Consider the following 27,347-nt stretch of genomic DNA (forward strand, 5'->3'; position numbering starts at 1 on the left):
CAGATTTTATCTGATCCCAAACGGTTATAGTCGAATATATGCGGTTAAAGGAGCACTCTGATTATCCGAATTCAAAAGACCTCAATAGTTTATGCCTCTACAAGCGACGTTCTCTTTATCGTCTCTTTCGCCAAGTTGTAATACCACGCGGCTATTAATCCAAAGGTTGGCGGTTCGCGCCCGACCTAGGGTAGCCCTCCATTTGTTTTACTTGTTTAGAGTTGTTTAGACTCACCTTAATATAAACGCATTACGCATATAGGCGATTTAACATATTTTGGGGAAGTAATTTTGTGGTTCATTGACTTTTACGGCATGGGGAACATACCTAGAACATACTAGGCACGTTCACGAGGTACATGTGAGGTATGTGCCTAGGGGCGGACATAGACTGTGACTATCACTTCCATCCATGTGATTTCTTTCTCAGAAGTATATACACTGAAAAAAAAGTTTGGTCAAATTGACCAAAAAATAGTTCCTGGGTACCAAATCGTTTGGTCAATATAGCGCCAACCAAACGCTTGGTCACCAGCACTAAATCGTTTGGTCACGATTTGTTTGGTTGCAGGAACCTATTATTTGGTTACCAGTACCAAATATGCATTTGGTAATTTTGACCAAATAATGACCAAACAAGTAGAATTTGGTTGGGAATACCAAAAATTTGGTTAAAATGAACGAAATTTGGTTCTTGGAACCAAATAATTTGGTTGGAAATACTAAACGCGTATTTAGTGAATTTGACCAAACCATTTGGTAGCAATTACCAAAGACTGTTGCTATAGGTACTAAACTGAAAATAATACGAGGGTTATCACAAAATTCATGGGAAATTTTTTCTAACGAAAATGGTAACAAAGCAAGAAATTTTTAAACATGCAAATGGAAAGTTAATACATATGTAAATATTACGTATAGATTGGATATAAATACATATTCCCATAATACGAACAATCATTTTTACTTTTTTTTTTCTCGTGCTATATTCTGATGGAGATGTGTATGTTTACACAATTCCTTACATGTAACGTTTACGTATATGCTAACCTTCCATTTCGATATTTCAGAAGTTTTTGATGCGTGACCATTTTCGTAAGAAAGAAAAAAAAAGTTGCCATGACTTTTGCGGTAACCCACATATAAAGTTAGAAGTTATTGCTTCTAGTTACTAAGAACTTCTTCAAAAATAAGATTTACATATACATTTTGAAGCAACATACGAAATATGTATACGAATACATGTAAATTTAAAACTCTATGTATATGTACACAAAGTTGCAAATCAATTTTTTGAGGAAAATAGAACTATTTAATATATAAAGAATTTACACACAACATTTTTCTACAAAATCATTTTATTGTAAATAATAATAGTAAAAAAACAGCAACTGAGTCATACAGGTTTCAAAATTAAACAATGATATTAACATCTGTTAAAGTACTGAAAGTAAGATTTTTAGATCAAATTCAAAACTTCAAGAAAAAACGTAAAGAACTTAAAGAAAACTTATACTGTAATTTTACTCCCAGTAAACAACATTGAAGATTTTTGAAAATAAATTAGAAACTAGTTGCTGAAAAACTTCGCATACGTATTTAAAATGTTAATACAAGAAAAAAGTTTATCTACGACTTTGGTCGGAAATACATATTTACGGAACTGGGGCCAATTTAAGATAATCAGTAGAAATGTTCGCAGGAGTGGCTACAATGAATAAAACAACCGAGAAACATCGCACACGTGTTCAGAACCTCACTATAAGTAAAGAGTTTATTTGCGATTTCGGTTGGAAAAGCCTAATTACAGAAATTAGGCCAATTTAAGGTAAGTAGAACATACATACTTTTCCGTAATTAAACGTTTCAGATCAAATTAAAACAACCCTCTCGTATCGAGGTACTCAACCGTGTGCAAAGTTCCTCGATTGTTTCATTCAATGTAGTATCCTACGATCAATTCAAATAATTACATTAATATATTGATAAATTGAGAAAACAACCAATTTTGTCACACCAGACCCTTTGTAGGTACGAAATCAAAGATATACAAAGACTGAAAAACATATAACTGAACCGGAACTCCAACCCGGAACCTCCCGCTTACCATGCAGATGCGCTACCACTGCGCCATTCAGTCCGCTCCCAGAACAGCCATACACTCTTCCACCTTGTGGAACAACATCGTTATAAAGAGTGAAAGAATGTATAGTTGTTACTGAGAGCGGACTGAGTAGCACGTCTGCATGGTAAGACGAAGATCCCGGGTTCCACTCACGGCTCAGACGCATTTTTTGACTCTTGTATGTCTTCAATTACCTTAAATTGGTTCCATCTGCATAATTAGGCGCTTCCGATCAAAGTTGCAAATAAACTCGTTTTCTTATACGGAGGTCCTGAACACACTATGCGAGGCTTGTCGGTTTATTCCTGGAATATCATGCATGTACATAAATACATCTACATTTTCATAAAGTTCTAATACATGTACACTCATATATGAACAAAGTTATAAATCAACTTTTGGAGAAAAGTAGAACGAATTTAAGATATAAAGAATGTACATAAAATACTTTTCTACACAAGAATTTTATTATAATTGAGTATAGCAACTGAGCCATACAGACTTCAAAATTAAACAAAAATATTAAATTCAAAATTAAACAATGATATTAATATTTATCAACTGTTCACTGAAAATAAAATAGCATTTTAGGCCAAATATAAATCGTTTCAAAATTAAACAATGATATTAATATTTATCAACTGTTCACTGAAAATAAAAAAGCATTTTAGGCCAAATATAAATCGTTTCAAAATTACACAACGATACTAACATTTATCAACTGTTTACTGAAAATAAAATAACATTTTTAGGCCAAATATAAATCGTTTCAAAATTAAACAATGATACTAACATTTATCAACTGTTTACTGAAAATAAAATAACATTTTTAGGCCAAATATAAATCGTTTCAAAATTACACAACGATACTAACATTTATCAACTGTTTACTGAAAATAAAATAACATTTTTAGGCCAAATATAAATCGTTTCAAAATTAAACAATGATACTAACATTTATCAACTGTTTACTGAAAATAAAATAACATTTTTAGGCCAAATATAAATCTTTATAACAAAAAAGATAAAGAAATATAGGAAAATTTAAGCTATAATTTTACTCCCAGCAAACAGCATTGAAGATCTTTCAAATAAATTATGAACTATTCTTAACTGAGCGAGAAACTAGTTTTAATTAAGCTATTGGACGATACAGATACACAGTGGAAGCTTGGGAGATACATAATTTACGACTTTTCAAGTTTTACAACTGAAATGTAGGTTTCATGAGTGCATTACCTGAAAGCTCTCCATTGCTGTTAGACGAGAATATATTCTTCAACATTCACGTTTTTTTAAACAATCATTCATTCCTACTAACTTATTACTACCATTCTTAATTTCTCGTATAACTATTTATTGTGTGACAATCCTCCTATAACTGAACAAATATGTTGTTCTGATAACAGCCCGTTCATTTAGGAACAGCAATGTAGTATTATTAGTCACAGAATAGAATTCTTTGCTTGGACAAATTCTAAATTAACTGGAAGTTTTAATATTGCTACACAATCAAGCCAAGATTGCCTTCAAGTTATCCCTTTAAAGCGCATTTCGTAAAGGAACGCAGAGCATATTGTTACCCAATGCTACAAGAAAAGTAGGACTCACCTCAACTATATTATTATGAAGAACACAGACAAGCTTTTCTGTTTGTTTTACTTCATATGCATACACGTGTTCATTGAAAGATATAGTCTCTAGCTCTTTGCATACAAAAGCTACAGTTTCTTCTCGATTAACTAAAATAGTTGTAATACTACCAAACACAGGAAAGTGACTGAGAATATCAAGAACAAGAATCATGCCTGGTTTATACATTGTTCCTTTAATTGAAGCCCATCGTGGTATATAACTCATCTCGAAAGATCTGCTAGGAAGAATGTCATTTATATGTATAAAATCAGTATGTGATGATACTAGTATTTCTTCTCCCGGCCCGACTGATACTGTGGAAGACTTTAGTCCTCGTTGAGCTAACATTCTTTCTGCTTGTATTAACTGGTGTCTTAAAGCTAAAGTATATGTAAGATTCTTTCGTGACGTAGTTACATATGACGCAGATTTAAAAATGTTATGTTTTGCTTCAAATCTCATATTCCATAAGTGAACTAACGGTCCTGACTGACGCATTATCATCGGATAATGACACATAAAATGGTACTTTGGTTTCAAAGGTTCATTGAAAACTTTTAGGAACAACTCGTGATGTTCTTGAATCAAAATGTTCAACAGTATATCACACCCTATTTGAAAAGATGGAGCAGTAACTAAGTCGATTATTTTTCTTAATGTTATATATAAATCCCAAACATTGTCGTTTGGTGGAATAAGATCTCCAACCGCAATTCCCAAATACCTAACAAAAAACAACATTTGATTAGCAGACATGTTTATGTTTCCTTTTTTCAACTTTTCCATGGTAATTACAGGTGGTCTGTTTCGTTTTTCGTTTGAACCAACGTCCAAAAACTGGATCCGAGAGTTTAATGTTTCAAGAGTAAATATTTTACAGTTTAGAATGAAGTGTCGAAGTATGTTGACAACATCATAAATACATACGCCTTCAAGAAGGTCATGCATTATATCAGCTGAAGCGTTTTTTGTGACGTGGAATGAATTGATTTCATGAAAAACACACTTTTCTTTAATCCCAGTTTCAGATTGTTTATTAACAGCTACATCTTCGTCATAGTTTTTTCTATTCCTTAAAGTTTGATTGTGTAAGTCAAACGAAACTAATAATTCATTTCTAGAGATCTTACAAAACCTACAGGGATGCAAAGAGGAAAAACTTTCTACAAAACCTAAAATACTATGCAGCCCCAAATTGTCGCCACAAATTATACCAATGCAAAAATATATAGTTTCAAAGCCGTTTTCTGTGTTTACTGATATGCCTCCATTTTCAAGAAATTTTATTTCTTCCAATAAAATGTTAAATGTCGCTTTGTTTCCAAACATAATTCTGTCTGACGAATGAAACAAAAGCACTAATATTATGTTGTCTAGTAAAGAACGAAATTCCGGAGGAAGACATGGTATACTTACATATACCGCCCCAAGTTTGTGAATACCAGCATGGGAGCCTAATGCATTTCCTGTTTCAAAATCGTCAAAATAAAGGAAGACCGGAAATACATTTTTCTTACCAAGGAAGTTTACCTTTTCCCTCCAAAGTAAACACTGTGTAAAATTTGAAATAATGTCACATGATGATAATTTATCTAGGTAGTCACGCGTTTTCATCAATACTCCGGGCATGGAAAACATTCGCTCAAGAACTTTACTGAAAGGAATGAAATGTCCGACAGAGACAGTTGGAGTTAAAACAAGTTTTCCAGATACCATTTTGTTTTCTAACCGTGTGCCAATTACATACTCAATTGGTTTTATTAAATATCCATTATTTTCTAAATACTTTCTTCGCAAATAATCAGTTTCTAAACCTTCAAAAGGATTTTCTAGACATTCAAATTTTCTTTCAATGGATCTCGCTTTTGAAGGTTCAAGTGTCTTGATAGCTTCCAAGACATCATTTTTCAGTGAAGATAATAATGGACCATAAAAGTTGGAGACCATTTCCACGTTGTGCTGAATTTGGGAACGTGTCAAATTTCCCGTAGCATACAATTGTGAAACAAATGTAGCACTTTCTAACTTTACATTTGAAGCAAATAGATCATCGTTAACCGTTTCATTATTCTCTATTTTTGGGGTTACAAGTGGTTCTTCTGAACACAATATTGAAGGAACATCATCATCGGTTATAGCATCACAAGATCTGCCTGCAACATCCGTTGAGTGTACGTTGTTGGCAACTACGGAATAAGGAGCTGCTTTACATACAGCTACGTTAAATAACTTTCGTCTGCAATATAGATTTTTGTGTTTCTTCCGAAAATGATCTCTAAGTGATTTGGCCCCTTGAAATTCGCGAAAACAACCTTCATCAATACATCTAAAGACTCCATTGGAGGATATTCTGTGTTTGAACTTTAAATGAAGGATAAGTGATGCTACTAGCATAAAATTTGATTTGCAAACTGAACAAACAGGCATTGTTACAAACAACAACATATAATTCATTCAATTACATACGTACTGAAATAAACATGGTACATTTGTTTAGAAAAACGTGATTCAAGAGAGCATAAAATAGCAGTAATTGTATCTGTTTTGACCACTATTGTTTACAGATACCAGTATTTCACATCAGTTTGTTTTAAAGACCAATCATGTCCAACAATAGTGTATTTACACTCATGATCTGTTTATCGTGAGGAGTACTTATGTCATATACCGCTTTTTGCAAAAGAAGCCAAAGATGTTCCCATTCCTTAGGGTATTCTGCGTTAAACACAAAAAAAGTTTTAAAACATATGTCCACACCCTTGAGCACGTTGTCTAGCAGATAAAGGGTGTTGTCTATTATCACGTACGTTCCTTGAATGTCTTTTAAAGAAGAGCCCACAACAATTACTGAGGGTTGGCGTGTTAAACCCAACATCGATAACTTCTTGTCTCTCGTTTCCATGAAGGGTTGAACATCACCCATTACCTGTTGGAATTAGAGAGAGGTTAACTGATCATGTTACATACTTAAATAATTTTTCTTACATATAAGAACAAAGACATTTCTGCTTCCTCAATAGTCTGAAGCATTATTTATTGTACATTTACAATGACATATGCATTTTGCGCCTATAAATATATGTTATTTTGAAGCTAAAACATTGGTAAGTAATACTAATACTGCAAAGTTTTAAAAGCTCTTAAATGCTTTAAAAGCTGCAAAGGTTTTCAAAAGCTATTTATATCTGACTGCAAAAACGATACGTTCAAACAAGGACAGAAGCTACTAAATTACGAAAACTCGACAACTTGTCCTCAAATAGACTTAAGAACTTCCTCACTAGCATTTACCAACAGAGAATATAGAATAGATCACATTTATGCTCAATAAGTGATTTTGGTTATTAAAATGAAATGAAATTTTTGAGTTTTATGCCCCACAGTTATGCCGGCTACGCTTAAGGAGACTGTGATGAGAAATGAATGAAATGGTGTAATGAAGAAAGTGGGAGAAAACTGGAGAACCTCGAGGAAACCCACGCACACGGTGTTAGTTCACCACAAAGTTCACTTGGTTGGAGCAAGGTTTGAACCCGGGACCTCATGCACCAGAGATGAACGGTCTATCACTGAGCCACCGCGGCCACTGTTTGGTTATTATTAAATAAATGTATCGAGTTCGTATTTGTTCACATGTAATGAAACGTCGTAGCTCAGCTTCACACTCCGAAAACAGGGTTCTTGGCGTAACCTTAATTTTCTTTCCAACGTGTGTCTTTGAAGAGTGTGTGTGTGGGGGGGGGGAGAATTATTGGCGAGAACATTTTCATACCACTTTGAAAGGCACAAATTACTTTAGTTTACGCTACAGTCCTCCGAACTTAATGATCGGAGATAGGGGAAGAAGACCAACTCTATTAATAAACAAGTTGTTGAACCTTCGCTGTGTGATCTCCAAGCATACCCCAAAATCCCAGTCGGACTACGAACTGTGTTACGTATTCTAGAAAACTGAACCTTTCGTCCACGCCCGATACAATTGGATAATTATGGATAGCCAGCAATGGATAATAATCTACTTCTCTCTCTCGGGGGCGCGGTGTCTCAGTGGTAGAGCGTTCACTTCCGGTGGTTGGGGTCCTTGGTTTGATCACAGCTCACGCCGTGTAGACTTTGTGGTGCACAAATATCGTGCTCGTGGGTTTTCTTGAGGTTCTCCCCTTTCCTCCCACTTTTTTCATTCCACCATTTCATTCATTTCTCATCATCACCGTCTCCTTTAGCCTAACCAGCATAACCGCGGGACGTAAAACTTAAAAATTTCACTTCATTTCTTTCTTTCTCTCTCGTCCTCACGTTATTTGAAATTAACAATAAACTAAGTTATGTTTCTGTATGAAATATAATGCCAATCAGATGTTTATAAAGAGTTTGAAATGAAATGTGAGAGTTTATCTCAATAGTTTTTAAATTTTGCACTCCAGGCATGGGCCTAGTTGGCTAATAGCAAGTGCGACCCCGCTTCTGCCCCTCTTAAGATTTTCATTGCCTCTCTCCACCGAAATATTGATTTAACAGATTTAATTCTCATATGATTCATGCCCATGCCAGATCCATAAAAAGACGTAACTTTATTTTCTTAACAAAACATACGTAGTTGACACCTGATCTGGCTGACCATGATCAATCAATAGAATAAAATATACTTTACTTACATTAACATGACAGAAGAAACTATCCTGAGACTCTTTCACAGTTGGCTTCCAAATTTTCTTCGATGTTTTTATATGTGATGTTGACCTACACAGGGTACCAAGCAATAAAAGTAGTACACTGGATCTGGTATCTAAAAATAAAAATGAAAACTATACAATAGAATATAAAATAAAAAATATTTTTACCGAAATTGTTTTTTATACGCGGATTCCTGCATTATTATATCTTCCATATAAAATCTTAAAAATTATATACTATTTCGATTAAAATGCCTACCGGACGTTTGACAGTAGTTTGCAGTGGCAAATGCCCCACCCATTACAGCTCTGTGAATCAATTCCATTATTTTCTATATTAATTTTAATGCTTAATGGTTTGAAACAAATCTGCAATGTTTGTGATGGATAAGAAAGAACTATATGAATGAAAGTCATTTTGTTTTTAGTAGTGAACTATTTTGCAGTGTTATAAAAATTATATCTTTAATCATTAGTAACTCAATATGAGTGAGTTTTGTTTTACAGTTGAAACTATGGTAGACTTAAAAACTATGCCAATTTAATAACAAAACCGCAAGTAGTAGACACATAACTTTCGGTTCCAATACAGGGAGAGAGAGATAATCTGTTCTGCGTGCGCTGAGTCTATAAGAAAAACAGATTTCTGCTATCCGTTATAATTATTAGGAATCAAAATTGAAACTACAATAACTACTAGTTTTTACTTCTCCCGGTTTCAGTAGAAAAAAAAAATCGGATGCTGTATGGATGCCACTATTTTACCGGAAGTAGTAGTATAGCTTTACTATTTTCGGTTTTTGTACAGAAACACCGGTTAATGTGTTTACTTTACTTGAGACGCTAAATCGAATCAGGGAAACAGTTTCTAACTATCAATAACCATGTTTGATTTATAACGATCAATGTTGAAACCCTAAACGACTGATTCATACCACTTCCGGTTTGAATAGAGGCTTATCTGGAGAAATGAGATCTACTCTTTGAATCAATGCTGAACAACTGAGTATATATTGTACGTATAGTGTCTACTACTTACAACCAATGTATAATTATTAATATGATCATTACAACATACTTGTTGCAATAAAACTGGATTCAGATAGAAAAATCTACTTCATTCATACAAGTAATTACAATTTCAAGTTAATGAAACAGAAACAAAGGAAGAATTAAAGAACACAAAAATAATATTACCTTCTGTAACACTTTCTGTGTCTAACAGACTTAAAAGTTCGACTGCTGGAGCGTCATGTAGCCGTTTCTTCATTAGTTTTTCCAATTTTTTACTGACAGAATCCCATTTCACGAACAAGGATGTATGATCAGGATATAAGTCTTTGAAATCTTGATCAATCTGGAAATGGAATTCCATTGTATTAAAACATTTACATTAATAACATTATTTCATTAATTTTTAAGAATCACAACTTCCTTTACGTGCATAAATGAAATTTCTTAACTGTAACAATTTCAATACAAACTACTAGTTACAGCGTGTACTTTTATGGACTTGGACTTGGGTTCAAATTCAACCTGCTTTCCTCTGGTGTTGTCCAACATCTTGAGGAAATTGACTTACTGGTAGCTTAAATAAGTAGACCACAAAAGCCAGAAACGTAGTGCAAGAAGATGTTACATTGACGATAATTGCCAGTTAGACCCATATTGAGGTTGTGGCATCACGGGCTTTCGTCGTGTTATAATGATTTTTGGTTATATAGGTTAATGTAAACAAAGGTCTATTTACTCGGATAGATTAGGCAAGGATGGGGAAAGTTTTGATCTGGACTTAATATTACAGGTACCATCCCGGTATTTGCTGGAATGACTGAGGAAAAATCCACGGAAATTTCAGTCACGATGACCGGATTTGAGCCCGGAAGCTTCCGAATGTAAAGCCAAGGTTCTACTTTCTGAAATAAGGCCGCTAGGGTTTCATATTAATTTGTCAAAGGACAAAGTGAAGAAAATTCTACAATATTGTTAGCGTTTATCAGACAATAAAACCACTATTTGCTATCTACTGAGTAAAAGAAAAAGACTTATTGAATCGAAAAGTACTTCATGCATTTAAAAAAATCACCGTCAAAGTTTCTATTGCTGTACGTATATGCTTGGTTGGTACGCAATCACAAGAAAGATTGTTTATCAGTCATGTAAGTATTGTTCTTCTGAGATCTCGCTTTCATAACCAAGTGACATCGTGTTGTAAGAACTCAGTTCTCAATTGTTATCTTACTGAATATGATACGTTCCTTTCCATTGCAAGGTAAAGTCAGTGCACGTGTTCGTAATGTATGGCCACGTAATCATATGCGTCTTAAAAATGGAAACAATAATTTTAGGTTTAGAGTATTTGTTTTCAGACTTGCGATTGAGCTTTTCATCTAGTTGTTCAAAGGAAGATCGAGTTGCTAATAAACTGAACTTAATTCTTTCCCACTTTGTGTTACATGCATGTGGATGAATATGTTATAAAGAACCAGCAAAAAAGATTATTAGACATGTTTTAGTTCTTTTAATATGCAATCTAAATACAATGCAAAATGTTCACTTTTTGAAAAGGAAACTGCAAAAACTTTCCAGATTCATTGATTGCCTCTATCCTCTTTCATCACCGGAGCTAAACAGGAAGGAATCTATAGTTTGTAGTTGAATCTGAATTACTTTTATAAAATTATACACCTACCGGGCATCGAACCGATAACCACCAACCTACAGGCAGTTCAGACCTGCTTCAAGATATCTCAACATTCATGAACAGATATTACATAAGAGGACAAGGAAGTAATTCATGTCCACCATTTATATATATTTTTATTATGGTTTTATGACAACTAAGGTCTATTAGCTCACACATACAAATACCTACACTAGTATATGTCATTTCAATATTCAGTATGACTATCCTGAAGGCTTTTACTATTTTCTTGTCAAACGCGACACAATTTTAAAGAAAACTTCTGTTCTAAAAAGTACGTTATGAAAAAATCAACTTCTGGACGTGAGCAAAAGATTTTGTATGAGTGTTCTCAGCCCCAAAGAATAATTCAATGCTTGTAAATTATGGCCTATTCAGTAACAACACAGTCCTTAGTAGTAAAACAGAATGCAGGTTAATTAAATTAATTTTACCAATGTATATCCCAAAGGCTGCTTCAATGCTGGCCAAGTTGAAATTATTTCATGAACAGTTTTGCCCTCTTGCTTGCATCGAACTTTCAACGTTTTCTTCCAGTGATCAAGTACTTCCTGCCAGGGCTCGACACTATGCTTTAGCCACGCTAAGCTGTTTTCAATATCTATGCCACATTCTGAAAGAGAAGAATAAACTTACCAAACAGATCTGCATTACATTAAAAACTCAATAAATAAATTCCTATATTTTTTCAAATATCAGTTAAAATGATTCTATATTTTCATAAGTCTTCTGTACAAGTATTTATATCCATATGTAATATATAATAAAGAAAGAAATATATTTACAAAAAAAAAAAAAAAAAAAAATGTCCTGGAACTGTTCCTGTGAAGCTGAACTTGAAATTTGCCTTCATATGGTAATCTATATTTCCGGCACAAATATCGAATGCCTTTCATCAGAATGGTTTAATTCTTCAAACATGTAGAACTGATGTAAATTACATGTTCTAGCTTAGTACTTCAATGGTATAACGTAATAGTGGTACTATATAAGTATAATGACTATCTACGACGAAGAAAGTCGCAAAAATATTTAGTAATAAATGCTACTTATGATTTCTTATCAACAAAGTAACTCTTGTAATGAAGGATTTGAAGATTAAGCATACAAAATTTGGACTTGTTCAGTCTTGTAAATAGAAACACATAGAAACTAAGTATCGATTAATTTAGTGCACTATTTAATCCTTAATAGATTAGTTGGTTGCTTAACTGAAGAGTAGGTGAAAAATTTCTCGACTGTAGTTTCATGTTGTAAACAGTAACAATATCTACACAGTCCCATTATTACCTTGTACTATTGAAATACTCAGCTTGAACGCATATACACTTTACGTTTTGAGCCATCCTGATGAAAGGCACACGATATTTTTGCCAGAAATACATATGAACATTGAAGAACCACGTTTTAATCTTACAGGAACACTTTCAGGTTAGTATCGACTTATATTAATGTGTTCCATACGTTCAATTAGCAGGAAAAAAAAAAACTAAACCATTTTTTAAAACATGGTTCTTGCAAACCCTGGCACAAAATAGGTAAATCATTGGCAGTTTTTAAAGTATGATCGGGGCCTCGGTGGTTCAGTGGTAGAGGGTTGACCTCTGACGTGTGAGATACTTTGTTTGATTCCAAATCGCGCTAAGTGACACCGTGTGTGTGGATTTGTCGGAGTTCTCCCGTTCCTTCCCCCTTTATTCATTTCTTATCATCATTATCATTATCTTCTTTAGTCTACCTGGCATAACTGGGACGTAAAACTGAAAGATTTCCTTTCATTTTTAAAAGTATGATCAGAGATGAATAAATCATTTACTAGATTACATTTTAAACATTACCATCTAGTGTAGAAGTTCCAGTGTCACGCTTTTCTCTTGACGGACCAGCACGTGACTTTGCAACAACGCCAAACTTTCTTAACGACTTGCGTGTATTTCTATATTTGTCAACGAGTTTTCCTTTTGAAATCTTCTGATTTGGACCTTGTGACTTCGGTGGAATATAATACACTTCCTAAAAAAGACATTGTTACTGTAAGATTTAGAATTATAAACGTAATAAATGAAATTATGTATAAAAAAAACATTTCAGACAATTACAGAATAATTTATCATATTTATACTCTTCTATGTGATGTTCTACTTTTAGTATAGCATACGTTTTCTACAAACAAACCCTCAATTCTGCATGGGGTATTCTCGCATATATATATATATATTGGGGGAGTGGTGTGGAATAGATAAACTATTTTTCTCTCATTGTCACATAGACTGGTAATATTACAAAGCACAACTTACGATTTCCAGCATAAAATTTACCCTATAAAGTCAGCTTATTTCCTTCCCCACCTTATTTGCTTCAATAGTTCTCCAAGTTCTCGTCAAACCCATTCTCCCACGTTAAAAGGTCGAAGTTATGCTATTCAAATGTCCAGCAGTAACATAGATTGAAAGTTATGTGAATAAAGTGTCTATATAATAACTGAAACGTTAGTTATATGCATACCTGACATTCCGTTGGAAACAGCTCAGTTATCTGTAATGCCAAATGTTGAAATATTTCATTGCAAAGAGTTTCATTCATTTCCATAAAATGATCAATTAATATTGTAACTAACTGCTTCCTAGTAATAGCAGACAATTTGTTGTTTTGAAGGTATTCATTGCAAACTTTCCTGCCTGTTAAGCTCTGTTTTAGAAAAGTCTCAAGATTCTGAGAAAAAAACAAACAGCATTACATGTACGATTACGTCATTCAAGATCATTTAATCGAAATCACTGAAATAGAATTTCAATTTTGCATTTCTGTATAAATTAATTGCTGATTAACTTCTGTTGAAGGATAACCATATTTAATAATAAATAACTATATAAATAAATAAATGAATAATAATTATGAATAGAAATCAAACTGATAATTTCTGCTTTTCACGTATTCTTTCCACAAGTTATTAGTGATTGATATTCAAAGAAACACAATTTTGCTTAAAATATACAATGTCCCTCAATACATTTAAGTCTGTTTGTTCTATAAACTAAGGACATTAACTTACGAGGAGTTTACAGCAGCATTGCTGTTTTCACTTCAAACATGATTACTATGTTCACAAGGTCACGTATTTTTGCTTCGGACAAGTTCTGAACTGTGGTTTGCGTGTAGCGAGATCAATTTCCGGTGGGGATGTCTTGAACGCACTACAGCCGTTCGGAACCCAGAGGTTCGATAGAAAGAATTATTCTTCTAGTTAGTTCCCATGGCATAAGCGTAGGAAGTATTTGTATTCGTGCAACATATGCGAAGAAAACATACGGACCCTGCACATATCTTATAAACATTATGCTGTCACTAAGCAGAAGTGTTCGACTTTACAAACACATACATCTAATATATATAGCAACTTCACACTTTTTACAATTCCATGAGCAAGTGAAGGCTTTATTTTTACTTTTTTAGGAAAAGTGTCATGGTGATATGCGTGGCCTTTCGGAACTTTTAAATGTATTCCTTAATGTGATAAGCGCAAATAATCACTACTACATACACATCACTGCACGAAATTATCATATTCCTAAACTAGAGCTCATGCGGCTAAATCCGAGATGTATACATTTTCCCTTGGTTTGGGATTTAATATTTTATCACTAAAATTATAGTTTTACAATTTTCAAATAATTCCATAGTATTTAATAATTATATCTTATATTCATGTCATGGGAGGCAAATAAGCCCTGTGCAGCTCTAAAATTGCAATATTGTTATAATGACGCTTATGAAATGACACCATTACTATATACGCGAATCTTTCGGTTTATTGTTTGACAAATACTAAAGTGTATAGACCTGGCGTGACAAGAAACGAAAGTTGGTATTTTAGTATGATCTATTTTTACTAACTCCAAGAAAATATACATTTTATAGATAAACGCATTTTTTTTTTAAGAAAATCGAGAAGATTTTTTCATTCAAATCTTTTTCGTCAAAAGTACTTGTCAAATGTTTCCCGACCATATATCAACAGTTGATTTAGCTTCATAGGCTAAAGGAGACGTAATAAATACAAACGAATTATGATTAGGAACTTAAGAGCAGAGATGCTGTTTACCTAGATCAAATTTTATACGAAATCGAATCCGGGTATTTTCACTTGTAGTTAATAAATACTGAGGTAGTACCTTTAAGGTTTGCACCTTTTCCTCCTGTTCCTTTACAATTTTAAAGATCCTGCATATTGTGGTGTCATTTCGCTTAAATTGAAATAACCAAAAATATAACTGAATACCAATCTCCTCGCCCTCCCAGCTACTCTAGTGGATAACGGGTGTATCATTGATGTATGTGGTCCGGATTCAATTCCCGGTGTGAGCACAAAAACATTTGCGAACGTTCACTTTCATTAATCATCTGTTTACTTTAGTCTAAACGGCATAACCGTGGGACGTTACAAAAACTCTTTCAATGCATCTGATGCTTTCCTCGTATCGTGATGCAAATAAATTTTCTCGGGGTATCAGCCAGGTGATGTGTTTGTTGTGCAAAGTCTCGAGAACAGACATTGTTCTCATGATACTGACCCTGATGATGAGAACAACGTCTGTTCTCGAAACTTTGGACAACGAGCACAACACGTGATTGATATCCCGAGAAAAGTTACTTGCACCAACAAAGATGGAATAAATAACACGCAGGCTGTCACCAGATTGAAAAGTGAACGCAAAAATCTTTTACACTTCGACTGATAATGAATCACATTTGCACAGTTCATATGTGCAGCATAAGTATCACTGTATCAATTGATATTCAAGTGACTAAAGACAGAACACTTACAAAATCTGTCAGCTTGAAGAGCTTCGGACTCCGAGACTCTGTAGAGAAATTTGTTTCTCGTTTCAGCATCGTATGAGTTCCTCTTTTAGTTGGTGCTGGCATGGAACAACTGCTTTCTGTAGTTTCAGATCGAACTGACACTGAGTCATCTGGCGTTGACACTGATGGTGAAGCAAATGAGAGAGAACCGTCATCTAGCACATTATAAATTTCAACTGTGTTTGTTTCTACAAATTCCTTAAATTTTGCTAAGAACTTTGCACGTATCCCTATTTTGGGAATTAACTGAGTAATTAGTTCATCAGTTAATGAATTAAATGCTGCTTCGTCGATTTCCTGTTCTGAAATGTAGATTGAAAGTTTATAATTAACCAGATATTTACTGAATATCAAAAAAAGAATTATACAATGGTGAAAGCATTTAAGTTTTATTACACTACCAAGCGAAATTTGGTATGTTACGCGATCATGTGCCACACAAAGAGTATAGGAAGTTGCTCACCCCAGTTTTTTTTTCTTGGGCTTTACAGAAATGGGTGTATTTGGGCAAAGCTAAAGAGAAAAATGTTCATGGTAACTTCATACTTCAGCTTCATACTGTAAAAGTTACAATGGTATAGAAGCAACAACAAGAATTTAAGAGCATTTTTAACTCATGCAAATAATTTTGTAATTTGGTGCATAACGAGTACCTATGGATAACAATAAGTCTAATGCTAACCGATTGTTTTTAACGACTTATGTACTTCTAACAAACAATGAAAGGTTCTATGGAGAAATCATAGCCTGTCTCCTCTCTCTCTCTCTCTCTCTCTCTCTCTCTCTCCTCTTTGCAATTTCTGACATTGGTCGTTTTGCTCCAAACCACAGAATTATCTTTTGGAGATAATACACTATTCTCTGAATGCTTTGAAGAATGTAATATTTTCCGAATACCTAATAGAAGTTACCTAATAAGAAGTATACACTCGAATATATATAGGGAGGGGATAGTGGTTCATGTTACGGAAGCACAATTTTGTAAAATTTACAGAAGAAATATGACATAGTGTACACAAGCTGAATTTTACGTTTACAAGTGGAGCGTTACTAGTGTCAAAGTATGACAAGTGCTATTGAAACTCGTATCATTGCAATATCCCACTTCTTTTCATATCTTTACTTACGCGTATACCCAGCATCACTGACGTGCCCGCTCCCTGCGATGCTGCTTCGGCCCACCAAATTTGCTTTGCCCTGACTGTTAGATAGCATTCGCGCTTTTTAGTGCCCACCTAAATGAAAAAAAAAATGAAATGAAATCTTTAAGTTTTACGTCCCATGGTTATGCCGGTGAGGCTAAAGGAGCCAGCGTATGTCACGAGAAATATCGATTTCAAAGGTAAGGATTCAATATTTGGGTTCCATGAAATGTTCTTTCAAAATTATGCTTTAGGCTATATTTCGGATGACATTTAGTATCTCTCCCAAATCCATCGACGGCTCAGGACCCAGTACTGTGACTTAGAGTAAGCTGTTGTTAACTACCTCGTTTATGCGAATACCCACCGTCGCTGACGCGTTTGCTCCCTACGGACGCAAATCGTTTCTAACTGTCGGGGCCCCGCTGCTACGCTTCTGTTCTGACTCTGTTCGATAGCATAAATGGTTTTCCGTGTCCATATAGCACAAGTTGGTTAGTGTTTTATGCGTAGTTTTTTATGCTATACGTTCGCACTGTACTTATACTCATGACTACTTTATATTTACAAATAACGAATGGTAAGCCCTACCAAGTAAGTCAGAGTCAATACCAAGTGATCTGGAGGAGAAACTAAATAATACACCATATTTCTTCCGTAAACTTTAGAATTTTGTTCATCTGTAAACTATAAATGCACCAATTTATTTTGCAAACTACCAGCGTTAGTGTCACTTTATTTACCCCTTTCCGGAAGTATCTAGTGGTAATAGAAATAACCCCAACTCTTGCCCCTGCAATTTTATACCCTGCTCTAGTGTCGTCAATGCCCCCCTTATCTATATGTAAGGGCCTAGGTTTAACTTAATAATGCCCGCTCCGGGTGGTATACCGGTACTCACTTTCAAGCGAGAAATTCCTCTCTATTAATTCTATGAAAATGGATCAAAAATTCCCTAACCTTAAGCTAACCCGTTCCTACTCTTACCTTACTCTAATGTACCCTACCCTACTCTATTCTACACCCTTTGAAAGCGGTTCTACATATCGATGCGCAGCTGGGGCGTGCATTGTAAAGTTTACCAAAGGTGTATTTGATACGCCAAATTTACAGCCAATAGAATAAGTACATATGAACTAACAGCAAAATTAATAGCCTATATACGAAAACGTACACTTACCTTGAAACATGTCGATTAGCTGCGGTAAATTCCAGCTTCTTAATAAATTTATAACATAGGCATCCATTACGTCGTTGAAAAGTGAAAATTACTCGTTGAGAAAGTTGTATAGTGCAAACTAACCTCATTTACACACAGTTCTTTTACTTCCAAGACATGTCCCTTATGATTGTTGCCCTACGTTTTCTTTTCCTTTTTATTTTTACGGTATAAAGCGCTAATGCGATCCACACTTTCGTAATCGAAATGTTTATCCAGAATGCAAATAAACACACGTGACCTTGTAAATAGACATTTTGGTCCGGAAAACCAAATAATTACCAAATCAGTTAAAATTTGGTTCGCATAACCAAATTAATCAACCAAATGTTCTGACCAAAAAATATAGTGTTCATGACCAAACACGTTTGGTCAAAATGACCAAATTTTGGTTAAATTAACCAAAAAAACTGACCAAATGCTCTGACCAAACAAATTTGGTATTCCTGACCAAGCCCTTTTTTTCAGTGTAAGGCACATACTGCACATATTTCCATGTACCTAAGGGAACATGATAGGCATATGCCTGCTATGTAATTTTTCTGTTAGGGGTGTCATCGCTGATCAATCACCAGCGAAAATTCTAAAGTAAAAGAAAAATATACTGGTCGTTCGTGGATCCGACTTGATTACCTTCAGATTACTGAACAAGCGCCTTCACCACTAAACTACTATTACTTCACAATAAATGATTCGTCTTTAGTTTGTTTACGATTATAATACACGCACCGTATTTCATTCAAAATAAAGGAGCTTTGTATTTTGTTTTTAGAAAAATCTGAAATGTTAATAATTTAGTGAATACAGTTATATAATATCCTCCGAGTTCTCAATTAAATATTCTTGTGTTTTGAATTTGAGTAGTAACAAGCCACTGGTTTGAGCGAACAGAAAAGGCTCTTTATTTAATCGCGGCCAAATCAGTATCGCTTTAGGTGAGTGGTTAGCTTTGTGGTTTTCTAAACCGGTGTTTCGAATTCGAGTCTCTCCCTCGCCATTTACAACTTTTTAAAATTTTTCATTCACAAGGCTGAGCTCCAGTTGGATGCTGCTAAATAAAGGATAATCTCCAGTATAGAAATTCAGTGATGATGTAATGCTAAAAATAAAGGAACAAAAATGAATGGGGAAAACTAGTTAGTTAATTCTGTTAATGGTTCTATATTTGATATTAACCGTTAATTTCGTGCATTTTTAAATTGTTGTTTATTGACACTATATTCTCATTTTTTCTCCTTGTGTCTCAATGTGTAAATTTTCACAAATATTATTCCATTCTGGAACCTTCAGTTATATTTACAACCTAAGCGGAAATACGCTTAGTACGGGTAGGTTTTCCAACTCGTTTCAGTGTCATCGAATTTTGTACTTTTAATATTGACAAATAAATTACTGCATACCAATATTAAACAGTTTTAAAAGTCATTTAACGAATAATGAATTCGCACAAGTTCTTCTTTCGAAGTAGTATTACGTATCAATCAGTGACGCCGGAACCTAATAGCTCAGGCCTTGCTAGACAACCAAAATTTTCATTAGAGGATGTTTTTTTCCCCTGAATGATCAATTCATACTTTAATTGATTTGCAGGTAGGACTACTGTTAATCATTTCAAAACTCAGCGCAAGGCTTTGTGTTTACTTAAAAGAATAACCTAATACATATACCGCATAATCCATTCGTATATTATTTGATACGCATATATGTATAGTCATTTGAAGTAAGTTAACTTGTTTATGTAATCCCTCACTTGAGTTAATTATAAGATTATTTAAGTTTTCTGACTGTTATCTTCTCATCGGCGCCTCTGGTGTCCGTATATTTGTTCTGATATTGTGCTGTTTACTGTGAGTACAAACATCCAAAGATTCCTTTTTGTCATTTCGTCAGCCAGCGTTTCGCTCCACTTCTGCACAAAAATACTCTTTATGATTTGTGCTTTTAACAGGTGGGGGCAACTTCACACTGCTGTGCTAGCTACTACCAGGGGTAATTAATCCTGGAGCGGGCGTTGGACTTTGTACATCAAGAATTTCTGAGGTCCACTGTACATCACCGATGATTCATAGCGGCCTTACTTCTCGGAATTATGTGCATCTTACGTGATTCACAGGCTTTGCATCTTTGTATTTGAAGCCGTGTAAATCACCAGTGATGCACAAGCACATACTAGGTTTAAATTGTCAAATACATTTTATGACCTCAGAAAGATGTTCGGTATGCTTGGTTTCCGGCTTCTGAAATTTTTTCCCACAAATTATTTGATCATTTTGATACAGATTTTCCTCCCATAAAAATGACCGAACGGTGCATTTTACCCGATTTCGCTGTGGCAATCAACGTGTTAAAAAAAGCAACAGAAAATTTTGAAATTTTTGTAGCAGATATAAACTATACCTCCCATGGTGAAAGTTTGTCACCATAATTGTATAAAGTTATTTCCATTTTGGTTGAGTATTATTTTTCTGTAAAATGCATTCGTATTATAGAAACAATTGGCAATTGTCATTCTTGAGTGGATAGAATGAGTGAATTAGAAATAGCGTTTCTGCTTTATGTTGAAAGCAAATATGGCATATTATTTAGCTGGTAGTTACGATAAAGAACTTGAGGAAACGAATAATACTAAAGTTTGTAGTGACGATCATGGAGGAAAACTCTCTTCTACATCGAATGTGACATAGGCCCTACTATACGTACTAAAAGTTCCACGTCCTATTCGCAACACACAACATATTATTATTCGTGAAAAGTCAGACTTACAACCACCAGCAAGATTCAGCAATAGAACATTGTGATTTTCTAAATTTTTACGTAACACATTTTGTTAATAATTGTTAATTACACTAGTCAAGAGGCGCATAGAATAAGTAATGCTTAAACAAGTGAGGCTGAAATACAGGCTTTGATTGGAGTTCTGATTTTGATGAATTTAAGTAACGAGTTGAGTTGATTTTAACGTCCCGTTCAGCAGCGAGGCTATATGAGACGTGGACCTACTGATTAACGTGGAATCCGAACCACATGAGCTCCAGCCGGGAATCGAATCCGGGTCTCCTACGTCAAAGGCGCGTACGCTAACCGCTTAGCCATGAAGGAGCTCAATCTAAGTAACAACAACAATCTAAACTTTCAAGATTTATGGTGAGAAAACACAGCAAGTTGTCATATGTTGCAAGCAGGGGCACCCGAAGAAAATTTTCTAGGGAGGAGCCATCTCCATGGTTGCTATATTACATCTTCCATTTCTGGTATTTAATATACGTGGTTTGCTATAATACGTATACACTTTCGTGAGCCAAAGGGGGCCCCGAGCCGCACCCTCCCCTCCCCTTCGGGTACCCATGGTTGCAAGCACGAGACGAAATCAATTCTGTTCACAAATAGTATCAGATTTGGCGACAAAAGTACGAGAAATGAAAAAGAAGCTACAGACAAACTTGAAGCTTTACGTGAAATATTCCAGCTTACAAAATTAAATGTTTACTAAGCACTATAAAGCTGGCCAAAACATTGTTGTCCCTGAAACGATTTAGTCTTTCAGGATAAGATATTCTTTTCAACAAATTCATGAAAGACAATCCCAAAAGCTACTGGAAACTAATTAGAATTTCAGATTGTGAACAGCGCTACATCCTCAATATGGAAGTTTATGCAAGGAAAGTACTTGTAGAATGATCGATCCCAAATAAGAGAACCTAAATAAATAGTAAAAGAACTTGTTGATTCCATTGAAAATACATAATGCACTGTAACAACTAAAAATACATAATACAATGTAGGTATTATACATTTGTAAAGCTAGCCGAATAATTGAACAATAAATATAATTTTACTTTAGCTGGAACGATGCAATGCAACAGGAATCACATTTCCAAAGAACTGAAGTCCACTCAAGGCAGAGAATTATACTGTATTCTGTTCTTCTTATTTCTGGTTATCCACCAAGCACTTTAATGTCGTACATTGATCGAGAAACACTAAAGAAATTACTAATCATGCTCTCGATACAACATAGTAGTACAAAACGCAATGAAACCAACAAAGTATGTCCGTCAATATATATATTGTTTTATTACTCAGCCAAAGATGGAGTTGACACGATTGACCAAATGGTCAAATAGCCTATCTTTCCGTTTGACTTATTCCCGTTTCGCCTACTGACCTACCAACTTATGTCACTATCGGGGATCGCGGAGAATCAGTGCTAGAGCGTTCACCTCTGGTGCGTAGGGCCCTTGGTTCGATTCCATCTCGAGCCAAGTGGACTTTATGGTGAACAAACACCATGTGGTTGGGTTTTTTGGTGTTCTCCCGTTTCCTCCTTGTTTCTTTCTTTCTTCGTTCCACCATTTAATTCGTTCTCCTTTAACCTACAAGGCACAATCATGATACGTAAGACTCAAAGATTTCATTTCATTTCATGATACATTACTATCTCTTTCTCATGTTAACATACGCTTTCTCGATGAGGAATATTTAGTGTTTGAGGAATTTTCTTGCAAAGGTTCGTTAAAAAGATTCAATTACACTAGTTAACAAAGGTTTTGTTACATAAAAGGAAATACTTGTTCTTAAAGGAACTTTTTGCGCTGAATTCGAATATGCACTCGGCTTTTCTCCATCACGTACGATTTTCCCGTAACAGAGGGCTTTTCGGGAAAATCCCTCAAAAATTTCCTTTTCGTTTATTTTACACCCCAAGATCTTGTCGCCTTGCATATACTAACATAGAAATTATACCTAAGTATACTTTGATTCATATTTAACAAACCCTCCAAGTTTTGTAATAATCGCTTTATTCTTTCTAGAGAAATAAATATGTTTGTATGTATACTGTGTGTACTGTTTATTGCACCTTATAGTAATGCTTTCAGATCTCTTAAGTTGAGGTAAAACGTTTTGCTTTATTACCACAAACACATATATAAAATATAATACAATATAATTTACAAGTGTGACAATTTACAATAAACAATAATACAAATGTACCAAAAGGTCATGAAAAGACAATCAAAACTATCACAATATATGAAACTTCCATTGGGTTACAAAAACGTACACTGCTTCCTTCTTTTGTAAAAAATGTTGCATTCTCTAACAAGACCCCAACAATAGTCCCCCATCATTGAAGGATCCCATCGTCCCTGGTACCTTTTCTCCATTGCCATTATATCTTGGTGGAATCTTTCCCCCTGTTCGTCGCTGAGAGCACCTAGGTTAGCAGGAAAGAAGCTGAGGTGGGAGTGCAAAAAGTGGATTTTTAAAGACATCGTACAACTCAACTCTTTGTATTTCTGTATCATGTCCCGTACGATTTCTGTGTAACTCTCAGCTTTGTTATTGCCCAGAAAGTTGCGCACAACACACTTAAATGCTGTCCAGGCAGCTAGCTCAGCACTGTTTAACTTGCTGTCAAAGCTATCATCAAGCATTAATTTCCTAATTTGGGGACCAATAAACACTCCCGCTGAAATCTTAGCATCACTCAGGTTAGGGAACTTATCTCGCAAATACTTGAAACCTTCACCAGATGTGTCCATGGCTTTGACAAAGTTTTTCATAAGTCCTAACTTGATATGAAGTGGCGGTAGTAATATCTTATTAGGATCTACCAAAGGAGCGTATTTGACGTTGCATTCTCCAGGTACGTAATTCACTCTAGGTTCCCATTCCTTCATTTCATAATGTTTGTCATCAGCTCGGCTATCCCATAAACATAAAAAACATTGGTACTTCGTGTAACCGCACTGCAGTCCTAATAAAATACCAACTACCTTGATCACAACATATTTGCCAACAATGGTCCTTGTAATTTATAAGATTTAGCAAAGTTGACATGGTGTCATAGGATTCCTTAATCTTCACTGAGTGCGCAAGTGGTATAGAAGGTTTTTTATTTCCATTATGTAAAAGGACAGCTTTAAGGCTGACCTTTGACGCGTCGATAAATAACCTCCATTCTTCTGGAACGTAAGGAATTCCTAGCTCCGCCATCAACCCATTTATATCCGTACATACGCACACATTATCTTGCATTGAGAAATAGCTTGAAAATTGAACATGCCTTTTCGTGTACACTGATATGTTCGTTTCTGCATCCAATAAGTTCCACTGCTGGAGCCTTGATCCCAGAAGTTCCGCCTCTTGTTTTGTCAGGTGCAAATCACGGACTAGGTCATTAAGTTCACATTGCCGGATGAAATGTGGCTCGCGAACACAGTCAGGGATGAACGTTGGATGCTTGGATGTACATGTTGATGTCGATGGTTCATCAAGGTCATGATCATCATCAGAGTCTTTTGGCCATATCTCTTCCCAGTTGGTAGGGGGCTCGGGAAGTGGAAATTCATCCCCGTGCGGAATAGGTCTAATTGCGGATTTAACGTTGGGATAACTTATTGTGTATTTGCTTTTTTTAGAATGTCCCTTAACTACTGTGAGACAAAAATAACAATCATCCAGATGGTTGGTGGGTTCTCTCCACACCATTGGTACAGCAAATTTCATGAACCCCCGTTTCCCTTTGGCCCATGCAAGTAAAGTGACGTAGCACGACGCACAAATTATGTTGGGTGCCCAAGTTTTGTCCTGATCTCCCACACGACATCCGAAATATATATAATATGCTAGTTTCACCGATGGCGTAATGGATCTACACTGTCCTTTAACTACAAACTGGCCACACACATAACAGTATACATACAAATATATTTATTTCTCTAGAAAGAACAAAGCGATTTTTACGAAACTTTTAGGGTTTATTAAATATAAATGAAGGTATACTTAGGTATAATTTCTATGTTACTATTTGTAAGCGGACAGGAGCTAGGGGAATAAATTATCTGAAAAAGGGAAATTTTTGAGGGAATTTCCCGAAAATCCCTCTGTTACGGGAAAACTGTACGTGATGGAGAGAAACCGAGTGCATATTCGAATTCAGCGCAAAAAGTTCCTTTAAGATCAGGTGATTTTTCTCATGTAACAAACAAAAAGTTTAAATTTGTTAACTAGTGTTATCAACGTAAACAGCAGCGGCAACAGCCGTTCCTAACAATAGATGGAGTAACTATAAATGTACTAGCTCTTCAGGTCTCTTTGGAATTTAAAAGGGCTTTCTAGTTTAGCTAATTATAAAATTATTTTGAAGAATGACTCTCTTATATAGTGCCTTAGAAGAAACACGCATAGGATGGGGTCCGGTACGTTCAATGTACTAGGAATTAGATTAGAACTTTCTGTCAAACAATATTTAGGTCTTCAATTATGCTGTGACTAGCATTTCTGATAACTTTTTTCCCTTTGGAGGTAAAAATGAAATCGTAACAAAACTTCTTTTGCAGTGGATAGCTGATTCTTTCCGATTAAAAGCTCTAAGGCCCATATTTATAAACACTCCTTGAACTGTTCCTTGACTTGACTTCAAGGCTTCCTCGGATAAGTGTTCCTTGAAGTTCAAGGGCTACTTGAAAAACAGTCATATTTATGAACCTTCCTCGACTGTTCCTTATCGAAGGTTGATTTCAAGGTAGACTCAAGGAAAGACGTCATAGAAGGGATGAGGTCATAGCCAACAGCCAATGAGTACTCATAAAATAAAAGAAGTACGAAATTCGCATTTTGTAAATTATTCCTTTCACACTACTATGTTTCCTCAATGATTTTTGTGGCTTCCAACCTTCCATTCTTGTTTAATATTTTAATGTATTATGTCAGTGCTTGCACTAGTAATCAATGTGATACGCCAAAATGAACTAGCAAAAACTTATCAACAATATGTGCATCTACAATTGGAGTTTGGCAGCCCAACCTAATATTTAAATAAGTTAAGAAGAAGCCTAGTAAAACGAACACTGTTATATATTTTAAAAGATTTTTGCCGGCAAAATCATACTACCGCAAATTTTGTAATTTTTCGTAAATACCTCGAAAATAAGTAACATGTCACTTTTTGATGTTGCAGTCTGGTTTGGTTGTTCAGAGGTTCGTTCTCCGTGCTTTCTTTTTCATTCTAAGGTTTTTAAAGACCATATGCAATATGTTTTCCCGTGTTTTCAGTTGTATGTAATATGGTATTACAACTATCAAATTTATTGTGTGTGCTGGAGTAGATCTACTGATGAGACGTAGATCTACTGATTAACGTGGAATCCGAACCACATGAGTTCCCGCCAGGAATCGAACCCGGGTCTCCCACGCCAAGTGAAAATAAGTAACATAAAGCACTAAATCTACGTAAATAACTACACGGAAAGAACAGAATAACATGAACGACAATGCTTTCGAGAAGTTTTACTGAGGTAGGAAACATTAAGTCAAAGAATCAGTCTCTCGACCGTCATTCTCATGACAAAGCCGCCAGGTTCTGAGAGACATTTTGAGGAGCATTTCAGGTGTAACTTGAATGAAAACTTCTTTCACTGCTTCTGTCAGTTCGAAAGTGGTATCCTAACGTTTTTGTGCAACGATGCCCATAATGAACTCCCATAGCGCACTATCACAGATGGTGAGTTCTGGGTTTCTCTCATTTACCCAACAACTTCCAATAACACGTTCTTCAATACTGTAACTGGAAGTATCAGCCATCGTTCACACAATCTGGAACAATGGAAAACCTTACATTTGTATTTATAAAGGAGTAATGGGAAAACTTACATTAGCATTTATCAAGGGGTAACGGGAAAACTTACATCAGTATTTATCAAGGAGTAACGGGACTTTCTGGCCACCCTGTAGACTCTACTACTAGACATATACTTTAATACCAAATACGATTTCCAAGAAAATGATGTCAACATACACACATACAAAATATTTAGACAATATAAATGAATACTTATTATAATCCTGCAAGTGTCATAAAAATGAACATGATCATCATCATCATCACAGGTATTCTGCCATTATTGGCAAGTCACTTCCTGCAATTGAGGAACTTCCATGCTACACGGTCTTCCGCTAATTTCTTTATCGTCACGTACGATTT

At 35.1% G+C, this 27,347-nt stretch overlaps 2 protein-coding genes across 13 annotated transcripts in view; one reads left to right on the plus strand and one right to left on the minus strand.

The window, feature by feature from the left end:
- LOC145662658 (transient receptor potential cation channel subfamily A member 1-like) overlaps positions 1-27,347 on the plus strand; it is a 426,395-nt gene that overhangs the window by 291,897 nt on the left and 107,151 nt on the right. The gene's annotated exons all lie outside the window — the stretch shown is intronic.
- On the minus strand, positions 1,353-18,800 carry LOC145662640 (uncharacterized). Of its 4 annotated transcripts, none has more exons than XM_081728444.1 (8): positions 18,323-18,797; positions 15,962-16,302; positions 13,643-13,849; positions 12,976-13,150; positions 11,572-11,750; positions 9,631-9,790; positions 8,416-8,546; positions 1,353-2,430 (listed from the first exon to the last, which is right to left on the minus strand). In XM_081728444.1, exons 1-8 carry the CDS (start codon positions 18,387-18,389, stop codon positions 2,425-2,427), a joined length of 1,266 nt encoding a protein of 421 aa, XP_081584570.1. In that variant the 5' UTR covers positions 18,390-18,797; the 3' UTR covers positions 1,353-2,424. The 4 variants fall into 4 exon arrangements, with proteins under 4 accessions (XP_081584570.1, XP_081584542.1, XP_081584552.1 ...); XM_081728416.1 differs by lacking the exon at positions 1,353-2,430 and adding an exon at positions 6,239-6,686 and having other exon boundaries at positions 18,323-18,800; XM_081728426.1 differs by lacking the exon at positions 1,353-2,430 and adding an exon at positions 6,239-6,686 and having other exon boundaries at positions 15,962-16,122.

The sequence above is a fragment of the Thermobia domestica genome, chromosome 1, assembly GCF_964235325.1.
Source record: "Thermobia domestica chromosome 1, izTheDome1.hap1.1, whole genome shotgun sequence".
NCBI classification, from domain to species: domain Eukaryota; kingdom Metazoa; phylum Arthropoda; class Insecta; order Zygentoma; family Lepismatidae; genus Thermobia; species Thermobia domestica.